General features: G+C 38.7%; 1 protein-coding gene and 1 long non-coding RNA gene across 6 annotated transcripts in view; one reads left to right on the forward strand and one right to left on the reverse strand.

The window, feature by feature from the left end:
* lama2 (laminin, alpha 2) overlaps positions 1-21,518 on the reverse strand; it is a 780,279-nt gene that overhangs the window by 438,804 nt on the left and 319,957 nt on the right. For all 5 annotated transcript variants that reach the window (XR_004558560.1, XM_034162644.1, XM_034162643.1 and 2 more), the window contains exon 20: positions 19,711-19,797. Coding sequence is in view for 4 of the 5 variants with exons in the window: in XM_034162644.1 (XP_034018535.1) it covers positions 19,711-19,797 (87 nt within the window). In the remaining variant the exon portion in view is untranslated. The remainder of the gene's footprint in view (positions 1-19,710; positions 19,798-21,518) is intronic.
* LOC117503416 overlaps positions 1-21,518 on the forward strand; it is a 559,959-nt gene that overhangs the window by 281,365 nt on the left and 257,076 nt on the right. The window lies entirely within an intron of this gene.

A 21,518-nucleotide genomic window follows, 5' to 3' on the forward strand; every position in this document is an offset into this window, starting at 1 on the left:
GCTGAAAGTCTTTAAGGTTGAACGTGAGCACCATCCACAGGTGCTGCACATTACGTTGATGAGGGTGAAGGACTCTTCTGCCAGCACCTCCTCCACAGACAATAAATCAGTTTGCATACCACCTGGAGAGCAAAGAAAAGAAAAGAACACCCAAATGTCCAGCCTGCTCAGCCTGGCTGCTGCAGCTACTCGCTCTTAAATTCTCTCACAACTGACAGACTGATTGCCAGAGACAGGACATGTCCACATCCAGTAAATGTCTGGACATCTCCAGTCCTCTCATGGATGATTCATTCATGCACGCACATGTGAACAATTAAAAGAAAAAAAAAATGGCTGGCTGCAGGCAGTTCCTCACTCTCCCCTCAAACTCTCTCATAACTGTGTTAAATAAAGAACAAAAAAGGACATAAGTCCTGCTCACAGACTGATTGCCAGAGACAGGACATGTCCACATCAAGTATAATTCCAGACATCTCCACATTTGCTCACGGACAGTTAGTTTGTGCATGCGCGCGTGCAAACAGCTCGTGGTCAAAGGAAGAATAAATGATAACAGAAATCAGAGCACAGACCTGCAGCCCTGCACAAGAACAAAGGTAAACTTGAAGAGAAATCAGAGTGCACAGTCTTGCTGCAGCCAAACTGCCTGCAGAGCCTCCTCTGCTTTCTCACCTCCTCTCTGCCCCCCTGCTACGCACACCTGACGCAGACATTCCTGCATCATCATGATGCCGCATGGAGTAACTCGAAGCAGGCTCGGTGTGAAAGGGGCTTCAGACATGAGGGAGAGACACCATCAGGTCCTGGAGCCTTCTTGATCTTTTGTCTGTTAAACTGCTGGCATACTTCCTCTTAACAGATCGTTAGCGTAGGTGGGGTTGCAGACGGGACAGGGAGGGGGTGTCCATTGTTGTTGGGGTGGGTGAGGGGTGTGAGGATCTCTTTCAAAAACAGGCTCAACTCCTCAACCAGATGAGTTTCTAAGGATTAATAAATGGAATAGTTTTGACTGTGTTGTATGCTTGGTCTCCAAAGTAGAGGTCAAATAAGGTTGACGTCCTACAGATTCTATGACGTATGACATATGTTACCCCGTAACATGATAACTAAGCATGACAGATGGCGCAAACTATCCTTTTGAAAATGCTATTAACTCAACCAATAATTTGCATCATTTTTTACCAAAATTGGAGCAACCTTAACTTTTGACTCCTGCAGTAGAGAAGCTTGAATCTTCGACTGGACTGGGTTGCTTGTCATGAGGACATTTCGCTTCTAATCACAGAAGCTTCCTCAGTTAAATTGATGATGATGATGGGAAGATGGCGCCGGAGTGTCTGTGCTGCCTACGCTTGTGTATTTTTTATTGATTTTTATGTCTGTCACAGGGACTGTTCATTCGCTATTGGTGTATAATCGCCAGGAATTACTAAAAATCAAGGACACGGTGCAATCATGCGCGATCTATGAAGCAAAAAAGTCAAATTATTTTTACCTGGCTGATCTCCCAGAGCAGCTCGTCTGGGTGGACGCGCCTCCGCCCAGGAAGCATAAACGCCGGGGAGTGCAAGTCGGCCGGCTTTTAAAGAGGTTTGGGGCACCATTGGCACCTTTGTGAGCGAGGTAGTAAACAGTAGTCTGGTCTCTGGCACTGTCCCCACTTTTTGTAAAAATGCTGTTGTTGAGCCTCTGATTAAGAAGCCTGGTCTTGATCCTGTGACTTTAGCAAATTATCGGCCCATTTCTAAGCTTCCTTTGGTTTCCAAGATCTTGGAGAAATGCGTGCTTGCTCAATTTCAGCTGTTTTTAGATGCACATGGCATTTTAGACCCATTTCAGTCGGGTTACAAAACGTTTCACAGTACAGAGTCTGCACTTCTTAAGGTTTTTAATGATCTGTTTTTAATAGCTAATGTGGGAAGCTCTGCTATTTTAGTGCTTTTAGACCTGACTGCTGCTTTTGACACAGTGGACCATGCAACTCTCTTATCTCGCTTGGAAACCTGTGTGGGTGTCAGGGGGATTGCTTTGAAGTGGTTTGAGTCTTACTTGAGTGGGAGGTCCTTCTCTGTGAGGCTGGGGGACTCCTGCTCCTCTTCTGCTCCCCTGCAGTGCGGTGTCCCCCAGGGTTCTATCTTAGGCCCAATTCTTTTTGCTCTGTATCTCCTCCCACTCGGGGAGATATTTAGAAAACATGGCATGTCATACCATTTTTATGCTGATGACTGCCAAATTTACATGCTGATTGTCAACCACTGCCCCCTGACACCCCTTCTCGACTGTCTCGGTGATGTCAAGGCTTGGTTAGCACAGAATTATTTAAAACTTAATGAGGGAAAGACTGAGATAATTCTGTTTGGCAATTCCCACTTTGACTTGGGACCTCTCCAAAGTTTTGTGCGTCCCAAAGTCACCAGCCTTGGTGTCACCATAGGCAGCGATCTTAAATTTGATAAACAGGTTAACGCAGTTTTAAAATTGAGTTTTTTTTTACCTTCGTCTTTTATCAAAAGTGAAACCTTTTATCCCTTTTAAATTGTTTGAACAAGTCATGCACGCTTTTATCTCTTCTCGTTTAGACTACTGCTATGCACTTTATTCTGGGATTAGCCATAACGCACTTTCCCGACTGCAGTTAGTCCAGAATTCAGCGGCTCGACTTTTAACAGGGGCCAGAAAGCGTGAGCATATTACCCCAATTTTGGCTTCTCTGCACTGGCTCCCTGTACGTTTCAGAATTGATTTTAAGATACTTTGTTTTTAAAGCTCTGAATGGACTGGCCCCACAATATATCATCAACTGCCTCCAGGTCTACACTCCAGCACGAGCTCTGAGGTCCGAGGGCCAGTCCCAGCTCATGGTGCCTAGGACGAGACTTAAAACTCGAGGGGACAGAGCCTTCTCCGTGGTCAGTCCCAGACTCTGGAACGCTCTGCCCCTACATGTTCGATCTGCTCCCACTGTGGAGTGTTTTAAGTCCCGTCTTAAGGCCCATTTTTATTCCTTGGCTTTTAACACCACGTGAGTTGTACGGTCCTTGCGTCTTATTTTATTTTTATTTTATTGAAATTAATTTTTTTATCATGGTTTTATCTATTTATGTATTATTTTATCTTATCTATTTTATTCTTATTATTGCTATTTTCTGTGTCTATGCTTTTGTTGTGCAGCACTTTGGAGACTCGGGTCTGTTTAAATGTGCTTTATAAATAAAGTGGATTGGATTGGATTGAAATTTCTTGCTCTGGAAGTCTGACTTCTGGCTTGACTCTTGTAGAAAAGAATAACAGAAGCCAGCAAAGCTGGAATTTTAAACCTAACCAGAACCTTCCTACCGAGAGGCAGATTGCTATTGGCTAGTGATTAACAACTGCTCTAATTAGCACCTACTGTGCTCTAGTTAGCACCCTCCTAATGACAGGACAGCTGTCACTCCTAGCGATGGGACTGACGCCTCTCCTGACGACGTGAATGACTCATTAACATGAACAAAAGACTGAAACTGCTTTGACCTGAGTACCCCATTGCAAACAAGGGGCAAAGCGTGTCTCAGACCCCCTCCCCGGTTAAGGGTGGGTTTCAACTATTTCACATACAATGCTTCCTTCACTCCACTCTCAAATCATTTCTTTTCTCTGGCTAAGATTTTAACTTCCTTGTCCTCAAACGTGTGGTTAGTGTCTTTAAGGTGGAGATGACCTGCAGACTGAGGTACACTGGTGCCCTCTCTGCGGTGCTGGTATAGCCTTTTGTGCAACGGCTGCTTAGTCTCACTTATGTAGTGTTCATTGCAATTTTCCTGACATCTGATAGAATACACTACATTGCTCTGTTTGTAACTACGAATCCTGTCCTTAGGGTGAACTAATTTCTGTCTCAAGGTGTTAACAGGTTTAAAGTAGTTGTGGGCAACTGTAGGGCTCTGTGTTGAAGTACAGAGGAAGGGCTAAAGAACAACAACATGTCGAGAAAGCCCTCACAGTATGTGGGTACCCATGATGGTCCCTGGATAAAGTGCAGAAGACCAAAAGAAAAAAGAGACCAGACAGACAGGAGACGGAGCCAAGAAGAACAGGAGTGTCTCTCCCTTATTTAGCAGGATTAGGGGAAAAACTACAGAGGATCTTCAGACAGCCCAAAATCCCAGTTTACTTTAAAGCAAATATTTCACAAAAACAAAAGGCCTATCAGTTTGAACATTAAATATCTTGTCGTTGTGGTGTATTGAATTGAATATAGGTTGAAGAGGATTTGCAAATCATTGTATTCTGTTTTTATTTACATTTACATTTCACACAATGTTCCAACTTCATTGGAATTGAGGTTGTAGTATGCTCACAATAATAATGTTAAAAGATTAGAAATTACAAATACTTGCTGCAACCATTAATCAAAGACAAGGGCACACCAATATTTTTATTTTTTTCTGTCAAACTATTTCATTTGATTAAAAATGTGCTGAAGAAATCATTGACCCAGTAGTACAGCTACAACGAGTACTAGTGCAACCAAATAAAACAGGTCTAAAGTGAAATAAAGCTCTACAGAGTAAAAGAGGAGTTGAAATCAAAGGAGAAAGAAAACAGGAAAGGAAAGAGAGCTGGAGAGGGGAAAAGGTCTTCCCACTGAAAAGAGAATTGAATTTAGAGAGGACGAAAAAGAAAGGAAAGGAGGATGGAAAGTCAAGAGCAGCCAGCCATTATTACCACTGACCCTCCTTGGTACTCAATAGAATTGGTTTATTAGCTTCTCTCTCCCTCTCTCTGTGTGTGTGTGTGTCCTCTGTGTAGTATATGTGCATTTGTGCTGCCATGTCTTTGGAGGTACAAGAACACTGTCACATGGAGAACTGCACTCACAGCAATCTCATGGGCAAGACACTGACTGTGGCTAATAAATAATCACATAGGAACAAACATTCTATTCTATTTATTATTCTATTCTTTTGCATTCAGTCTTGGAATCTGCACATTTGCAGTACTTCCAACATGTCATTCCAAGGTGTGGTGCATCCTCTATTGTAATAACTGTCACGATTGTAATAATTATTACAATAGTGGGCAAAAATGCACAGTGAACTCAAACACTATTGTAACAAATATTAGTAATGTGACAAATCTGTCAGATTCTTCGAACCCCAACAAACGCTTTTCTAATGAGTATTACAACACCTCTAAAATTACATGAAAATGCCAGCCATCATTGGAATATTTATTACAACTGAGTTTCCCAAGCAATTTTGCTGACTGTTGTGATAATTATAAGGAATGTGATTGTTATCTTGGAAAAAGTAAAAAATCAGTGTCTCTGATGGACATAGCATTCTAATACAGGTGGTACTGCTAAGCAGATTGATTATGTTGTCATGGGAGGGCACTGTAGATTCTTGCAGAATTATAGGGTCGACATACAGGAGGACATGGGGGAGGGGGGTGGGGGATGATACGAAAAATGGAATGTTAGTGATTTTGTATCATTAAAATAAGTAAAAAAAAAAAAAGCTATAAAATTCACTAATTCACTAAAATTTAATTTTTGCACATTTTTCCAAAGTGAGTGCTGTAGTATAATCAGCAGGACTTCACTGATCTGTGCAGTGATTTTGGTGACACCACACCTGAATTTATTGAATATTTTTCTGGTGTCTTGTTTTTGTACTTTGTCGATGGTCCCTACACTTCTGTTTTTCCGCCGGCTGCTCGGTCAGATTAATGTTATTTTTGCAGCTCAGAGGATGGCTCATATGGATAAAAATAAGGTTGTAGCTCATTGTCTACCTTCCTGAGGTTAGAAACTAGTGTTGTTTGTTTTTCTACAATGTTTCTCTTACGATTATTGAGCCGTTTACCGGAGGGGGAGCTTTCTGTCCTCTCTGAGTTTGACATGTGGACTGTCCCAGTCAAACTCCTCACATGATCACACTGTCCCTGGATTGGGACACACCCAGCGGGACTGGGTGCTTGACAACAGAAGTGACAGCTGCTCGGATCACCTCTGCACCTCACCGGCTGTGTTGACCCCCACTCACCACAAAAAAAATAAATAAATAATATTTTTTGCGGTCATAGGGTTAGCTTAGGTTAGTCCTGTATATTCAGTCCTGCAGTGACTGAACTGTAAACTGAAATCGATAAACTACTTAAAATAAAAAAAAATATGTTTATTAATAATGATATTCACATTTTGTGAGACCCGCGTTCACGGTTTGGGAGATATTTTTTCAGCATTCACATTTTGCAATTAATGGTTTGCGGATAATTCACAATTTGCAGCTGATTGACATTTTGAGGCTGTGTGTGTTTCTTCAGGTAAAACTGGAGTTGCATCAGGATCTGGCTGTATCTGATGTGGTGACCTTGAACATACAGGAGCAGCTAAAAGGACAACAACAGTTGTCATGAGTGGAGAAAACTAGCTATCAAGCCCAAAACAATTGTTTGTACCAGGCTGTAAACATGTTTATTTGTGCTGTAAAAATTAACATGGGTTTCAATGGGGAGTGACTCACTTTTGGACCCAGCTTCAAGTGCTCAGACAAGGAAATGCAAGATTTGGCACTTCCGTGTTGGCTTCATTTATAAGGACCAAAGGCTGATGCTTTTCTCATTTATAGGTGTCCTTATTCATCAATAACAGGATATCCACGATAAAAAAAAAAGAGTGTTGAAATGACAAGAGTGGAATATCAGATTTCATGTTTCACTACAAAAGTATATGTGGTATGCGACACAGCTAAAATGGGCACAGACAAATGTGTTTGCTATGCAGACACAAATGTCTATAAAAAGCAGACAAACATTCCTGTGTGGACAGCAACTGAAGGCAATGATCTGAGGCACTGTGGCCACGAGGATATCAGCTTTAACTGTCAAAAACAGGCTCAAGTAGAATTCTATTTCTACCTCATTTTCTTATTTTATTGTACTGTTACAAGTATTATTATTATTGCTTATCCTTGCACACGCTGTTTGATGAACATTTTCCTCTACTTGCACCCATCTTGTGTGTTTTTTAAGAGCTGACTTAAAATGTGAATTTCTCCTCTGTGAGATCAGTAAAGTTTTATCTTATCTTATCTAACTGATGTGCTACAGTGATGTCACACACATTTCAAAGTATCTGGGATGTAGAGAAAATTCACAAGTCTTATTCATATTCATATTCCCTGGTTCTCAAGACCAGGCACCTAAGTGGCTCTACTCTACTCTTTTCTACTCTCCTATTTTACTCTTCCTTTTTAGATATATCTTTGTATACTGGCATAGTTCCACCTTAGAACTGGAATATAATATATAAGATATACCTTACAGAATTTTCATAAACAATAAAATGCTGCACGTCTGGAAATTATTCACAGCGCGTCACTTTTTCCACATTTTGATTATTCATAAATGGAGTTTAATAATTTTTTTATCCCCTCAAAATTTTATTCACAACACCCCATAATGACAACATGAAAATGTATTAAAAAAGAAACCTAAGAAATCACATGTACATAAGTACTGTATTTACAACCTTTGTTCAATAATTCAATTTTCAATTCAACTTAATCATCTTATAAAGCACCAAATCACAACAAAAAGCACCTAAAGATGGCTAAATAAGTAAAAATTTAAAAAAATCAAATACGCAATTAAAAACACAAGTAAAAGAATAAAACAGATTTAAAAATAAAAGCTATTCATAAGAAAGAAAACAAACATAGGTTTTAAGTCTTGACTTAAAAATGTCCACAGACTCCAACTGTCTCAAGGTTGCAGGGAGACCGTTCCATAGAGCGGGTGCACGAAAAGAAAAATCTCTTTGACCCACTGATTTCGTCTTCACCCTGGGAACACAGAGTAGTCCCGCATCCTGCGACTGCAAAATCCGGGCCGGCACTTAGGGTTTCACCAGATCAGCCAGATAAGTCGACGCCAGTCCATGAACAACTTTATTTGTCAATAACAAAACCTTAAAATCTGCTCTCACAGAGACAGGAAGTCAGGAAGCCACCAAGGTTAGAGTTAGTGTTATTATACAAAACACATTGAGAATGACTGGACAGGTATAACATCAACCACGCAAGGGCACTTCCAGTAATCCCAAAAAGATTCTCCAACCTATTGAGCAAAATATGATGATCCACAGTGTCAAACGCAGCAATAAGATCTAACAACGCCAAAACAGTTGTGGTGTTCGAGTCCATTGCTCAAAGATGATCATTCACTACTTTCGCAAGACTTGTCTCTGTGGAAAGATATTTCCTAAAAGCAGACTGCAACGCCTCAAAAAGATCATTCTCAGTGAGGTGTGGTCTATAAGCTGCCGTGAAACCACCTTTTACAAAATTTTGGAAGAGAATGATAGCTTTGATATCGGCCTGTAATTTTTCAATACACCAGGGTCAAGGTTTGATTTCTTAAGTGATGGTTTAATCACTGCAGATTTAAAACATTTAGGAACAGATCCAGAGGTTAATGACAGATTGATCATTTCCAGCACAGTTGACAGGTCCTTAAACAGTTTTGTTGGTATAGGATCAAATAAACAGGTTGTGCTGTTTTGTAGATGCCAGGAGTTTCGTCAGTAACTTGTGGCGAAATGCTAATGAAATGCTATTAAATTCTGTAAATCGAGGTTACACCTCAGTGGTAGCACCCACCTCAATAGCAGGGTTTAATGCATGGGTTAAAGCAATAAATTTTCATCTGACTAAATTTTTTTTCCTGGCAAAAATCAGCCAGCAATTCCCTAAAATGTGGCGTAGTGGGGGCACACACTCTTTTTTCCTCAATAAATACAATAAACACATTGTACAGCATATAAATCAATTCTAAATAGCCTCTAAGGAGAGACAGAAAAAGCATTAAAAGAATGCAAAACTTGAACATAAAGGTACATAAAAGGGTGGTGGGGGGTGTAGTCTTTATTCTGGACATTTTTTTTTAAAGACAGAACATTTTTTAAAGACCAAGTCAAATTTTGTGTATTCTGGTGAATTTTAACAGGTATGAAGTAGAGGTGGGCGATACCAGAAATTTTGGTATTGATCCGAAACCAAGTAAATACAGGCCCAGTATCACCAATATAGATGCCGATACCTTTTCATATTTAAGCATCATAGATCCAAAGGATCCAAAAGACCTAGGATAGAATTTTACCAAACATTGTAAGTGACAACAAAATGCTTTATTATCACAATCAACATTTTTGTTTAAAAAATATCACTCAACACAACTTAAAACAAAATCTCCTTAGGTAGAGGGCTGACAAACCACAATACAAGGGTGCACTGCTCCATGTTGTGTGACACAGCGCAGTGCTGCTCTTACAGCCAGAGAGTAGACTTTGATGAATCTACGTGCGCAGCAGTCAGTGCGTGCGGGAGAGGAAAAAAAAGCTTGAGTATCAATCTTTTTACATGAGGATCGTTCAATATCAATACCAGTGTTGGTATCGATATTATTGATATTAGGATTGATCTGCCCACCTCTAGTATGAAGCCCTGTGAAACAAATAAAACTCATTTCAGTCTGTGACGTAAAAACACAGTACTGATTATGGGGGGGGGGTCTGGGGGATCTCCCCCAGAAATTCTTTTAAAAGAGCAAGCCAAAGTTTGTATATTCTGGTCAATTTTAATGGGTATGAAGCCCTATGAAACAAAGAAAACTCACTTCAAACTATGGGGGTCTGGGGGATCTCCCACAGAATTTTTTTAAAAGAGCAAGTCAAATTTTGTACATTCTGGTGAATTTTAATGAGTATGAAGCCCTCTCAAACAAATAAAAGTCACTTCAAAGTGTGAAGTAAAAACACACTATTGACTATGGGGGGTCTGGGGGTGCTCCCCGAGAAATTTTAAAAGAGCAAGTCAAATTTAGTATATTCTAGTGAATTTTAATGTGTATGAAGTCCTCTGAAACAAAGAAAACACACTCAAACTGTCAAGTAAAAATTCTTTGTCTTCTGTAGTATTTTGATTTGTTCTAATTCGGTGAATGCACCAAATGGGTGCTGTGTTGCTGGCTGTACAGTCAATAAATTACAAAATTAGGGCCTAAAGCAACTGACAGCATTGTTCTGCTGTGCACAAAGTAACAGTCATCAGTTTTGAAAACGCATGCGCACTGAGAAACTCAAAATCGGCGTATTCACATTTACATGTAAAATGCTCTCACTCCTAAAACAAACTAGGGCTGCAACTAATGATTATTTTAGTAATGATTAATCTTTTTTTGTTGTTGTTGTTGTTTGTTTGTTGTTTTACTTACATATGAGTTTTGCCATTATTTCTTGAAGTGAGTTATTATTAAAAGGCTTTTGTCACACAACATCAATGTTTGAGCTTGTAATAAAGTTATGATGTTATATTCTCGTCAAAAACATACCTGGAGTAATGTTTTGTTTTATTTTGCACATACATACATCACCGACACACCACAGAGATTTCCATCAGGTTTCACCCAATTTAGATGCCTACATCAACTATCTCAACCACCTACAACATATTACAGCAAGAGTCCACAAAACTATTTTAAGGGCCTGACTAAAGTGTAATATGTGATCTTTAATAAGTTATTTTCATGAAAAAAGACACAAATGTGCAGTTTACTGCATTTTATTTTTTTCTTGTGTAAAAACACAGCTTAGATGTGGTTTGACCGAAACAAACTGTCATTAAACTTAAATAAAACAGGGATGAAGTGGAGGTGTAAGAGTTGCTAGGTGTTCACAGGAAACAGCTGTTTATTTCTATATTTATTTATGTTTATTGTTAGTTGGTTTTACCTTTTCTGTTGTTTTGTTTTATCAGGTTCTTTTTGTCTGTTTCTCTAAAAGTGTATTGTAGCAATATTAGTTATTATTACTTTTGTTGTTGTTTCTATTATTAGTATTAATATATAAATAAAAAATATTACAATTCGTAATACATTTGACTCTTTTACAACAACAAACACTAAGCCATTAATTATTTATTATACATAAAACAAATGCACACAAACTGTGCTGAGATGCGAACAGCTTAATGCTAACTTTAACACTGAAAACACCATAGACATGCTAACGTGTTAGCATCAGTCCCGTTTTGAAGTTATAAAACACATTTCTCAACTGTTTTAGAAGACCATAACAGGTCGGTTTAATATAAAAAAGGTAAATATTACTCACAGGCATATGCTCTTTAGGGTTTTAGCGGGGGCAAATTAAGATAAAGCTAAATAATACAACAAACCATCGAAGCCTCAAAGCAAAGCCACACCCCGCTCTACTTCTGTTTTTCCACCGGCTGCTCGGTCAGATTAATGTTATTTTTGCAGCTCAGAGGATGGCTCATATGGATAAAAATAAGGTTGTAGCTCATTGTCTACCTTCCTGAGGTTAGAAACTAGTGTTGTTTGTTTTTCTACAATGTTTCTCTTACGATTATTGAGCCGTTTACCGGAGGGGGAGCTTTCTGTCCTCTCTGAGTTTGACATGTGGACTGTCCCAGTCAAACTCCTCACATGATCACACTGTCCCTGGATTGGGACACACCCAGCGGGCCTGGGTGCTTGACAACAGAAGTGACAGCTGCTCGGATCACCTCTGCACCTCACCGGCTGTGTTGACCCCCACTCACCACAAAAAAAATAAATAAATAATATTTTTTGCGGTCATAGGGTTAGGTTAGGTTAGCTTAGGTTAGTCCTGTATATTCAGTCCTGCAGTGACTGAACTGTAAACTGAAATCGATAAACTACTTAAAATAAAAAAAATATATGTTTATTAATAATGATATTCACATTTTGTGAGACCCGCGTTCACGGTTTGGGAGATATTTTTTCAGTATTCACATTTTGCAATTAATGGTTTGCGGATAATTCACGATTTGAAGCTGATTGACATTTTGAGGCTGTGTGTGTTTCTTCAGGTAAAACTGGAGTTGCATCAGGAAGGGCATCCGGCGTAAAACTTGTGTTAAATAGTAATGCAGATCTGGCTGTATCTGATGTGGTGACCTTGAACATACAGGAGCAGCTAAAAGGACAACAACAGTTGTCATGAGTGGAGAAAACTAGCTATCAAGCCCAAAACAATTGTTTGTACCAGGCTGTAAACATGTTTATTTGTGCTGTAAAAATTAACATGGGTTTCAATGGGGAGTGACTCACTTTTGGACCCAGCTTCAAGTGCTCAGACAAGGAAATGCAAGATTTGGCACTTCCGTGTTGGCTTCATTTATAAGGACCAAAGGCTGATGCTTTTCTCATTTATAGGTGTCCTTATTCATCAATAACAGGATATCCACAATAAAAAAAAGAGTGTTGAAATGACAAGAGTGGAATATCAGATTTCATGTTTCACTACAAAAGTATATGTGGTATGCGACACAGCTAAAATGGGCAGACAGACAAATGTGTTTGCTATGCAGACACAAATGTCTATAAAAAGCAGACAAAGATTCCTGTGTGGACAGCAACTGAAGGCAATGATCTGAGGCACTGTGGCCACGAGGATATCAGCTTTAACTGTCAAAAACAGGCTCAAGTAGAATTCTATTTCTACCTCATTTTCTTATTTTATTGTACTGTTACAAGTATTATTATTATTGCTTATCCTTGCACACGCTGTTTGATGAACATTTTCCTCTACTTGCACCCATCTTGTGTGTTTTTTAAGAGCTGACTTAAAATGTGAATTTCTCCTCTGTGAGATCAGTAAAGTTTTATCTTATCTTATCTAACTGATGTGCTACAGTGATGTCACACACATTTCAAAGTATCTGGGATGTAGAGAAAATTCACAAGTCTTATTCATATTCATATTCCCTGGTTCTCAAGACCAGGCACCTAAGTGGCTCTACTCTACTCTTTTCTACTCTCCTATTTTACTCTTCCTTTTTAGATATATCTTTGTATACTGGCATAGTTCCACCTTAGAACTGGAATATAATATATAAGATATACCTTACAGAATTTTCATAAACAATAAAATGCTGCACGTCTGGAAATTATTCACAGCGCGTCACTTTTTCCACATTTTGATTATTCATAAATGGAGTTTAATAATTTTTTTATCCCCTCAAAATTTTATTCACAACACCCCATAATGACAACATGAAAATGTATTAAAAAAGAAACCTAAGAAATCACATGTACATAAATACTGTATTTACAACCTTTGTTCAATAATTCAATTTTCAATTCAACTTAATCATCTTATAAAGCACCAAATCACAACAAAAAGCACCTAAAGATGGCTAAATAAGTAAAAATTTAAAAAATCAAATACGCAATTAAAAACACAAGTAAAAGAATAAAACATTTAAAAATAAAAGCTATTCATAAGAAAGAAAATAAACATAAAAGCTATTCATAAGAAAGAAAATAAACATAGGTTTTAAGTCTTGACTTAAAAATGTCCACGGACTCCAACTGTCTCAAGGTTGCAGGGAGACCGTTCCATAGAGCGGGTGCACGAAAAGAAAAATCTCTTTGACCCACTGATTTCGTCTTCACCCTGGGAACACAGAGTAGTCCCGCATCCTGCGACTGCAAAACCCGGGCCGGCACTTAGGGTTTCACCAGATCAGCCAGATAAGTCGACGCCAGTCCATGAACAACTTTATTTGTCAATAACAAAACCTTAAAATCTGCTCTCACAGAGACAGGAAGCCAGGAAGCCACCAAGGTTAGAGTTAGTGTTATTATACAAAACACATTGAGAATGACTGGACAGGTATAACATCAACCACGCAAGGGCACTTCCAGTAATCCCAAAAAGATTCTCCAACCTATTGAGCAAAATATGATGATCCACAGTGTCAAACGCAGCAATAAGATCTAACAACGCCAAAACAGTTGTGGTGTTCGAGTCCATTGCTCAAAGATGATCATTCACTACTTTCGCAAGACCTGTCTCTGTGGAAAGATATTTCCTAAAAGCAGACTGCAACGCCTCAAAAAGATCATTCTCAGTGAGGTGTGGTCTATAAGCTGCCGTGAAACCACCTTTTACAAAATTTTGGAAGAGAATGATAGCTTTGATATCGGCCTGTAATTTTTCAATACACCAGGGTCAAGGTTTGATTTCTTAAGTGATGGTTTAATCACTGCAGATTTAAAACATTTAGGAACAGATCCAGAGGTTAATGACAGATTGATCATTTCCAGCACAGTTGACAGGTCCTTAAACAGTTTTGTTGGTATAGGATCAAATAAACAGGTTGTGCTGTTTTGTAGATGCCAGGAGTTTCGTCAGTAACTTGTGGCGAAATGCTAATGAAATGCTATTAAATTCTGTAAATCGAGGTTACACCTCAGTGGTAGCACCCACCTCAATAGCAGGGTTTAATGCATGGGTTAAAGCAATAAATTTTCATCTGACTAAATTTTTTTTCCTGGCAAAAATCAGCCAGCAATTCCCTAAAATGTGGCGTAGTGGGGGCACACACTCTTTTTTCCTCAATAAATACAATAAACACATTGTACAGCATATAAATCAATTCTAAATAGCCTCTAAGGAGAGACAGAAAAAGCATTAAAAGAATGCAAAACTTGAACATAAAGGTACATAAAAGGGTGGTGGGGGGTGTAGTCTTTATTCTGGACATTTTTTTTTAAAGACAGAACATTTTTTAAAGACCAAGTCAAATTTTGTGTATTCTGGTGAATTTTAACAGGTATGAAGTAGAGGTGGGCGATACCAGAAATTTTGGTATTGATCCGAAACCAAGTAAATACAGGCCCAGTATCACCAATATAGATGCCGATACCTTTTCATATTTAAGCATCATAGATCCAAAGGATCCAAAAGACCTAGGATAGAATTTTACCAAACATTGTAAGTGACAACAAAATGCTTTATTATCACAATCAACATTTTTGTTTAAAAAATATCACTCAACACAACTTAAAACAAAATCTCCTTAGGTAGAGGGCTGACAAACCACAATACAAGGGTGCACTGCTCCATGTTGTGTGACACAGCGCAGTGCTGCTCTTACAGCCAGAGAGTAGACTTTGATGAATCTACGTGCGCAGCAGTCAGTGCGTGCGGGAGAGGAAAAAAAAGCTTGAGTATCAATCTTTTTACATGAGGATCGTTCAATATCAATACCAGTGTTGGTATCGATATTATTGATATTAGGATTGATCTGCCCACCTCTAGTATGAAGCCCTGTGAAACAAATAAAACTCATTTCAGTCTGTGACGTAAAAACACAGTACTGATTATGGGGGGGGTCTGGGGGATCTCCCCCAGAAATTCTTTTAAAAGAGCAAGTCAAAGTTTGTATATTCTGGTCAATTTTAATGGGTATGAAGCCCTATGAAACAAAGAAAACTCACTTCAAACTATGGGGGTCTGGGGGATCTCCCACAGAATTTTTTTAAAAGAGCAAGTCAAATTTTGTACATTCTGGTGAATTTTAATGAGTATGAAGCCCTCTCAAACAAATAAAAGTCACTTCAAAGTGTGAAGTAAAAACACACTATTGACTATGGGGGGTCTGGGGGTGCTCCCCGAGAAATTTTAAAAGAGCAAGTCAAATTTAGTATATTCTAGTGAATTTTAATGTGTATGAAGTCCTCTGAAACAAAGAAAACACACTCAAACTGTCAAGTAAAAATTCTTTGTCTTCTGTAGTATTTTGATTTGTTCTAATTCGGTGAATGCACCAAATGGGTGCTGTGTTGCTGGCTGTACAGTCAATAAATTACAAAATTAGGGCCTAAAGCAACTGACAGCATTGTTCTGCTGTGCACAAAGTAACACTGTCATCAGTTTTGAAAACGCATGCGCACTGAGAAACTCAAAATCGGCGTATTCACATTTACATGTAAAATGCTCTCACTCCTAAAACAAACTAGGGCTGCAACTAATGATTATTTTAGTAATGATTAATCTTTTTTTGTTGTTGTTGTTGTTTGTTTGTTGTTTTACTTACATATGAGTTTTGCCATTATTTCTTGAAGTGAGTTATTATTAAAAGGCTTTTGTCACGCAACATCAATGTTTGAGCTTGTAATAAAGTTATGATGTTATATTCTCGTCAAAAACATACCTGGAGTAATGTTTTGTTTTATTTTGCACATACATACATCACCGACACACCACAGAGATTTCCATCAGGTTTCACCCAATTTAGATGCCTACATCAACTATCTCAACCACCTACAACATATTACAGCAAGAGTCCACAAAACTATTTTAAGGGCCTGACTAAAGTGTAATATGTGATCTTTAATAAGTTATTTTCATGAAAAAAGACACAAATGTGCAGTTTACTGCATTTTATTTTTTTCTTGTGTAAAAACACAGCTTAGATGTGGTTTGACCGAAACAAACTGTCATTAAACTTAAATAAAACAGGGATGAAGTGGAGGTGTAAGAGTTGCTAGGTGTTCACAGGAAACAGCTGTTTATTTCTATATTTATTTATGTTTATTGTTAGTTGGTTTTACCTTTTCTGTTGTGTTTTGTTTTATCAGGTTCTTTTTGTCTGTTTCTCTAAAAGCGTATTGTAGCAATATTAGTTATTATTACTTTTGTTGTTGTTTCTATTATTAGTATTAATATATAAATAAAAAATATTACAATTCGTAATACATTTGACTCTTTTACGACAACAAACACTAAGCCATTAATTATTTATTATACATAAAACAAATGCACACAAACTGTGCTGAGATGCGAACAGCTTAATGCTAACTTTAACACTGAAAACACCATAGACATGCTAACGTGTTAGCATCGGTCCCGTTTTTAAGTTATAAAACACATTTCTCAACTGTTTTAGAAGACCATAACAGGTTGGTTTAATATAAAAAAGGTAAATATTACTCACAGGCATATGCTCTTTAGGGTTTTAGCGGGGGAAAATTAAGATAAAGCTAAATAATACAACAAACCATCGAAGCCTCAAAGCAAAGCCACACCCCGCTCTACTTGGGGAGTGTCTGCCATTGTTCTCACGAAGACAGGGAGGAGAAGGACCGTGGCTCATGGCAAGCAGTAAAGAGAGCAGAGAGGAAGGAAAATTCACACAGTCCCTTCCTCCAGAGTGCGGCACCATCCATGCAGACATTGCTGCTTTGATTAGCACAGAATGGGATGTTGCTTTGACAGTGAGACTATCATACTTCGGCCCCAAAACATGCACGACACCAAAACACGCATGACACACATGCGCGTGCGCACGTGTGGTTAAATTTTCCAAATGACGGAAATCCATCGTGGTGACGGAGAACTTTAACCCATGATTTCATGGATGGGCCAAGGTGTGCTGAGATATGTAAGTCATGCACGGTCAACTGTGCATGTCAGAGCACAAACCAAAATTGAAAAGGCCTTTTCATTTTTTTAAATTCATGTCCAATCAACTAAATTTACGCCAGGTGGACTCCAATTGAGCTGCAGAAACATCTCAAAGATGATCAATGGAAACAGGAGGCACCTGAGCTCAAAGCAAAGGCTGTGAATACATATGTACATGTGATTTATAAGTTTTTTGCCAAAACCTGAAAACCCTTTTTTCCATATCGTCATTATGGGGTATTGTGTGTAGAATCTTGAGGAAAAAAGGAATTTCACAAATTTTGGAATAAGGCTATAACATAACAAAATGTGGAAAAAGTGAACTGTTAAAAGTGCACTGTTGCCGAACTAAAAAAGTAAGTCCCTTTGGCTGCTCCCTTGTTTTGCACTCGGGGTCGCCACAGCAAATCCAAGGTGGAGCTGCATGTTCAATTGGCACAGGTTTTACGCCAGATGCCCTTCCTGATGCAACTCCACATTACATGGAGAAAGGTGGCAGGGGTGGGATTCAAACCGGGGACCTTCTGCACTAAAACCAAGTGCATTAACCACTTGTCCACCATCCCCTGCACTGTAGCAAAACTGATTTCCATTTAAAAAAAATGGATATTTATCAATACATTAGCATCAGTGTTTTAGACATCATGCTAACATACAGTAGACACATACACCTTGGTCTAGAGACCAGGGAAATCACAAGAGTGTTTGCCTCAGGCAGAGTTGCAAATAAACACTGACAAAAAGTTTTGTTTTTGGAAGTTTTGATTTAGTTTGAAATTAAGTATGACTTTACAGCATTCAAAGTATATGGGAATAAGTCTTGTTGAGGTGCTGAAAAAAATGATATATACACAGTTTGCTTCACACCACCCTGAAGTTTTAACAGGACTACCATCTACACAGACATCTCATTAGTCCTGTGTTGGTAAAGCTTGCAGCTGATAGAACAAGTATGTCACTCAACTATTAAATGGGCTGTGGACAGAAAGACAGCTGGACAGATAGAGAGACATACAGTACACAGCAGACAGCAGCCACTGCTTAATGAGAAGCTGTTTCTGTTTTCACTTTAGACTGCTGACTGCAGCTATGATTTATTTCCTAACACTCACTTATTGCTATAAATAAATTTTATTTTAAGATTCAGACTCTTCTGCCCTTTTGAGAGATGAGTAAATTTTATTATGATACAGCGATCATAGCAGCTCATTAATCGGGCAGGCCAGTTTGGATGACAGACCTCAGTCACTCAATCTTCAACCGCTTACTCCAGTTAAGGGTCACGGGGGCCTGAGCCAAGCCCTGCAGTCATAGGGGCATAGTTACACCCTGGACAGGACGTCAGTCTGTCACAGGGCTAGCCTGACAGACAAACAGCTGTAAATTTGCAGGTTTGAGTGAAAAAGTAAATTATAGCAAATTAGTGAACAGGCCAGACCCACTAAATTTGGCTCATAAGTACCAGTGGGGTTGGGGGTGTTAATACTTCCTATATTTTTCTGAAAGCTATGTACTGTATTTCCAGAGTTTATTTCAGCCTAATGACATCTTTCAAACTGACCTGTCAGACAAAATTTTACATTCATGAATTAAAAAAAAATGTCTTTAAAGAGATAAATGTTGACTAAATATATCTGATGTTCAGTTTTACACACACAAAATACATGAATCCGATATGGCCGCTAATATCCGAGGTGGTGGCTAAAAATGACCAAATGCTAAAATATTGTAATGTATTCTCAAGAAGATGAGATTTACAGTCTTAAATACCATGTATGCCGAATGCTTGAAAGAGCCAATATTCCTCACCACCCAGGGATTGCCATGGCGATGAAGGATTGTTTTAACAAAATACAAATCAGACAATAGAGAAGATGAAAAAAGCATTTATTTTTTACATTTTCAGCATTTGAAGACATAATTATTGTACTCTGAAAATGTTTGAAATTAAATAATAATTCTTCAATTCTGAACAAAGTTTTTAGAGTTTTTTATCTTTAATGTTGAATACATGGCTGCACAAATAAGTTGAATCTTTTAAAATAATTACTGAACTACACAACTTGACATATGTTTTAACACCAACCATGATATATAATACGATTAGAATGTTATTTCATATCGTATTTGCCTATTACATGTGTTTACACAGGAAAAAAGATTTTTCTTAAATCTGTCATTTTGGTGAAAGGGGAGGGGGGCAGCTTAAAAGGCTGTAACATCAAAAAGCTGCACAGTATTGACTGCTATGATGCTAAAATTAAGTCTAGAGATATGCGAAGCTTTCAGAAAAATATAGCTTGCATTTGTTCCCCCCTCCCCAAACACTGGCCCATATACTTCAACCAACATCCACTGAATACTGATAATGGAGAATTTTACACTGAAAATGTTTGTCATTTCTTGTTTGGTGTATGTGTTACCTGTTACATCGCGGCCCTGTGTATCCAGGTTGACACTGGTCGCACAGAAGCTCTCCTTCACTGTTGAGGTGACAGGTGGGGCTGAAGCTGATATTCGTGTCAAGGCGGCGTCGTTGAAGTTGTTGATGAAAAATTTGAAAGTTTTGTTCCAATGTTGAGAAAGGGATGAGGACAAGAAGAACAAAGAGGCCAGTTAATGCCATTGTTTGTCTAGACACACTTTTGTCTCTACATTCACAGTCAAACTGTGACAGACACACACAGACTCTCCAGTTCACACATTAACATGCCTCCACATCCACACACTGCTGAACCCAAAAACTGATCTTCCTCCATACAACTCTACCCCGATTGAACTGCAACACAGCAACTGTGAGACAGTTGTCTCTTTCACTCGCTCTCTTACCCTCCCACTTTAGAAAACTATAGATAGTTCAGACTTCTCAGGTTCCAGGCCCCAAGCTGACCCATTTAGCTGAGTCTGAACTAAGCTGAGTTCCAAGAAAGCTTCCTTAATAAAGTTTGGTAAGTGGCCAACGTTCATAGCCTTCTTTCCCTCAAAAACAAAGGCTACATCAGGTGTATCCTTCACAGCCCAATCAATCCCCCAATCAATCCAATAAATGAGAATTGAAAAATTATTACTAATCTTCGGGTTATGCCCTCTATGCTTGGTTAGTAGGGGTGGGGAATCATAAGGACACAATAGCAAAATCCTATTTCAGAACCGTTTGTTCCGGCTTCCATTGAATGCCTGAAGAACATCCGCCCACAGAGTATTTTGCTATTCCATCATTCGATTATTCCAGTCATCCCCCATTGCCTGGAAACCTTGACAGCTGCACAAGACAAAATAGTGTAGTGGGCGTAATCCATAGTTTAGTAATCATTTTTTCAGTACTTGTACTTCTAAACTTTAAGAATAAGAAGAACTTCATTAATCTCAAAAATATTTTCAACTGTACATATGGAGCCCAATTCAACATGCAGATCCACCTTGGATTTGCTGTGGCGACCCCGAGTGCAAACAAGGGAGCAGCCGAAGGGACTTACTTTTACATATGGAGCCCAAAAGTCTCTCTTTGTTTTGTTTTTAATTTATAAACCATTTTGTTACTTAGGTTGGGTTTGTTTCCTTCATTTTAGAGCGAAAGGAGGCTGCACACATCAGCAATATTCCATGACGCCTTTGAAATGGGACAACCTCATTGTGCCACTTATGACATGCAGCAAACAAATGATAAACAAACAAATGTAATTAAACACATCTTTGCCTTTATCCAGGTGAATACTGTATGTTGCTAACACTGCATTATTTTGCAGAACATGTTTGTAAAACATTTACAGTGACTGTAGTATATGTACTATAAAGCGGAAACAGATGCTTCTGAGATGATCCAGGGCCAACAGTGATGAGACTGGCCACCAACCCAGTCAACAAAGAAAGGTAGCACACCATGATGTAGAAGCAGGGCCAGTGGGAGACAGGAAATGGATGAAAATGATGCGGATACCATCAAAAAACAATGACTACTAGTGGAATTAACCCACAGGGATGAAGCCACACAGTAAACTCACCAGTGTTAAAGTAACACTGACAATGAACATATGGTCCCACTCTGACCAGAGTAGGACCACTGGCAGTGTTAATTCAACACTGTCAGACTTAGTTTTACACTGGCAATTTTACTGTGTACAATCTGTGCTGATATTGTAAAGAGAGGCAGAGACGTATGATATTGCAGAGGGATGTATGTTATCCATGGTACATTGATGCTGTTGATTAAACTGTGTAGAATTTATGGCAG

Source organism: Thalassophryne amazonica, chromosome 21 (assembly GCF_902500255.1).
Source record: "Thalassophryne amazonica chromosome 21, fThaAma1.1, whole genome shotgun sequence".
NCBI classification, from domain to species: domain Eukaryota; kingdom Metazoa; phylum Chordata; class Actinopteri; order Batrachoidiformes; family Batrachoididae; genus Thalassophryne; species Thalassophryne amazonica.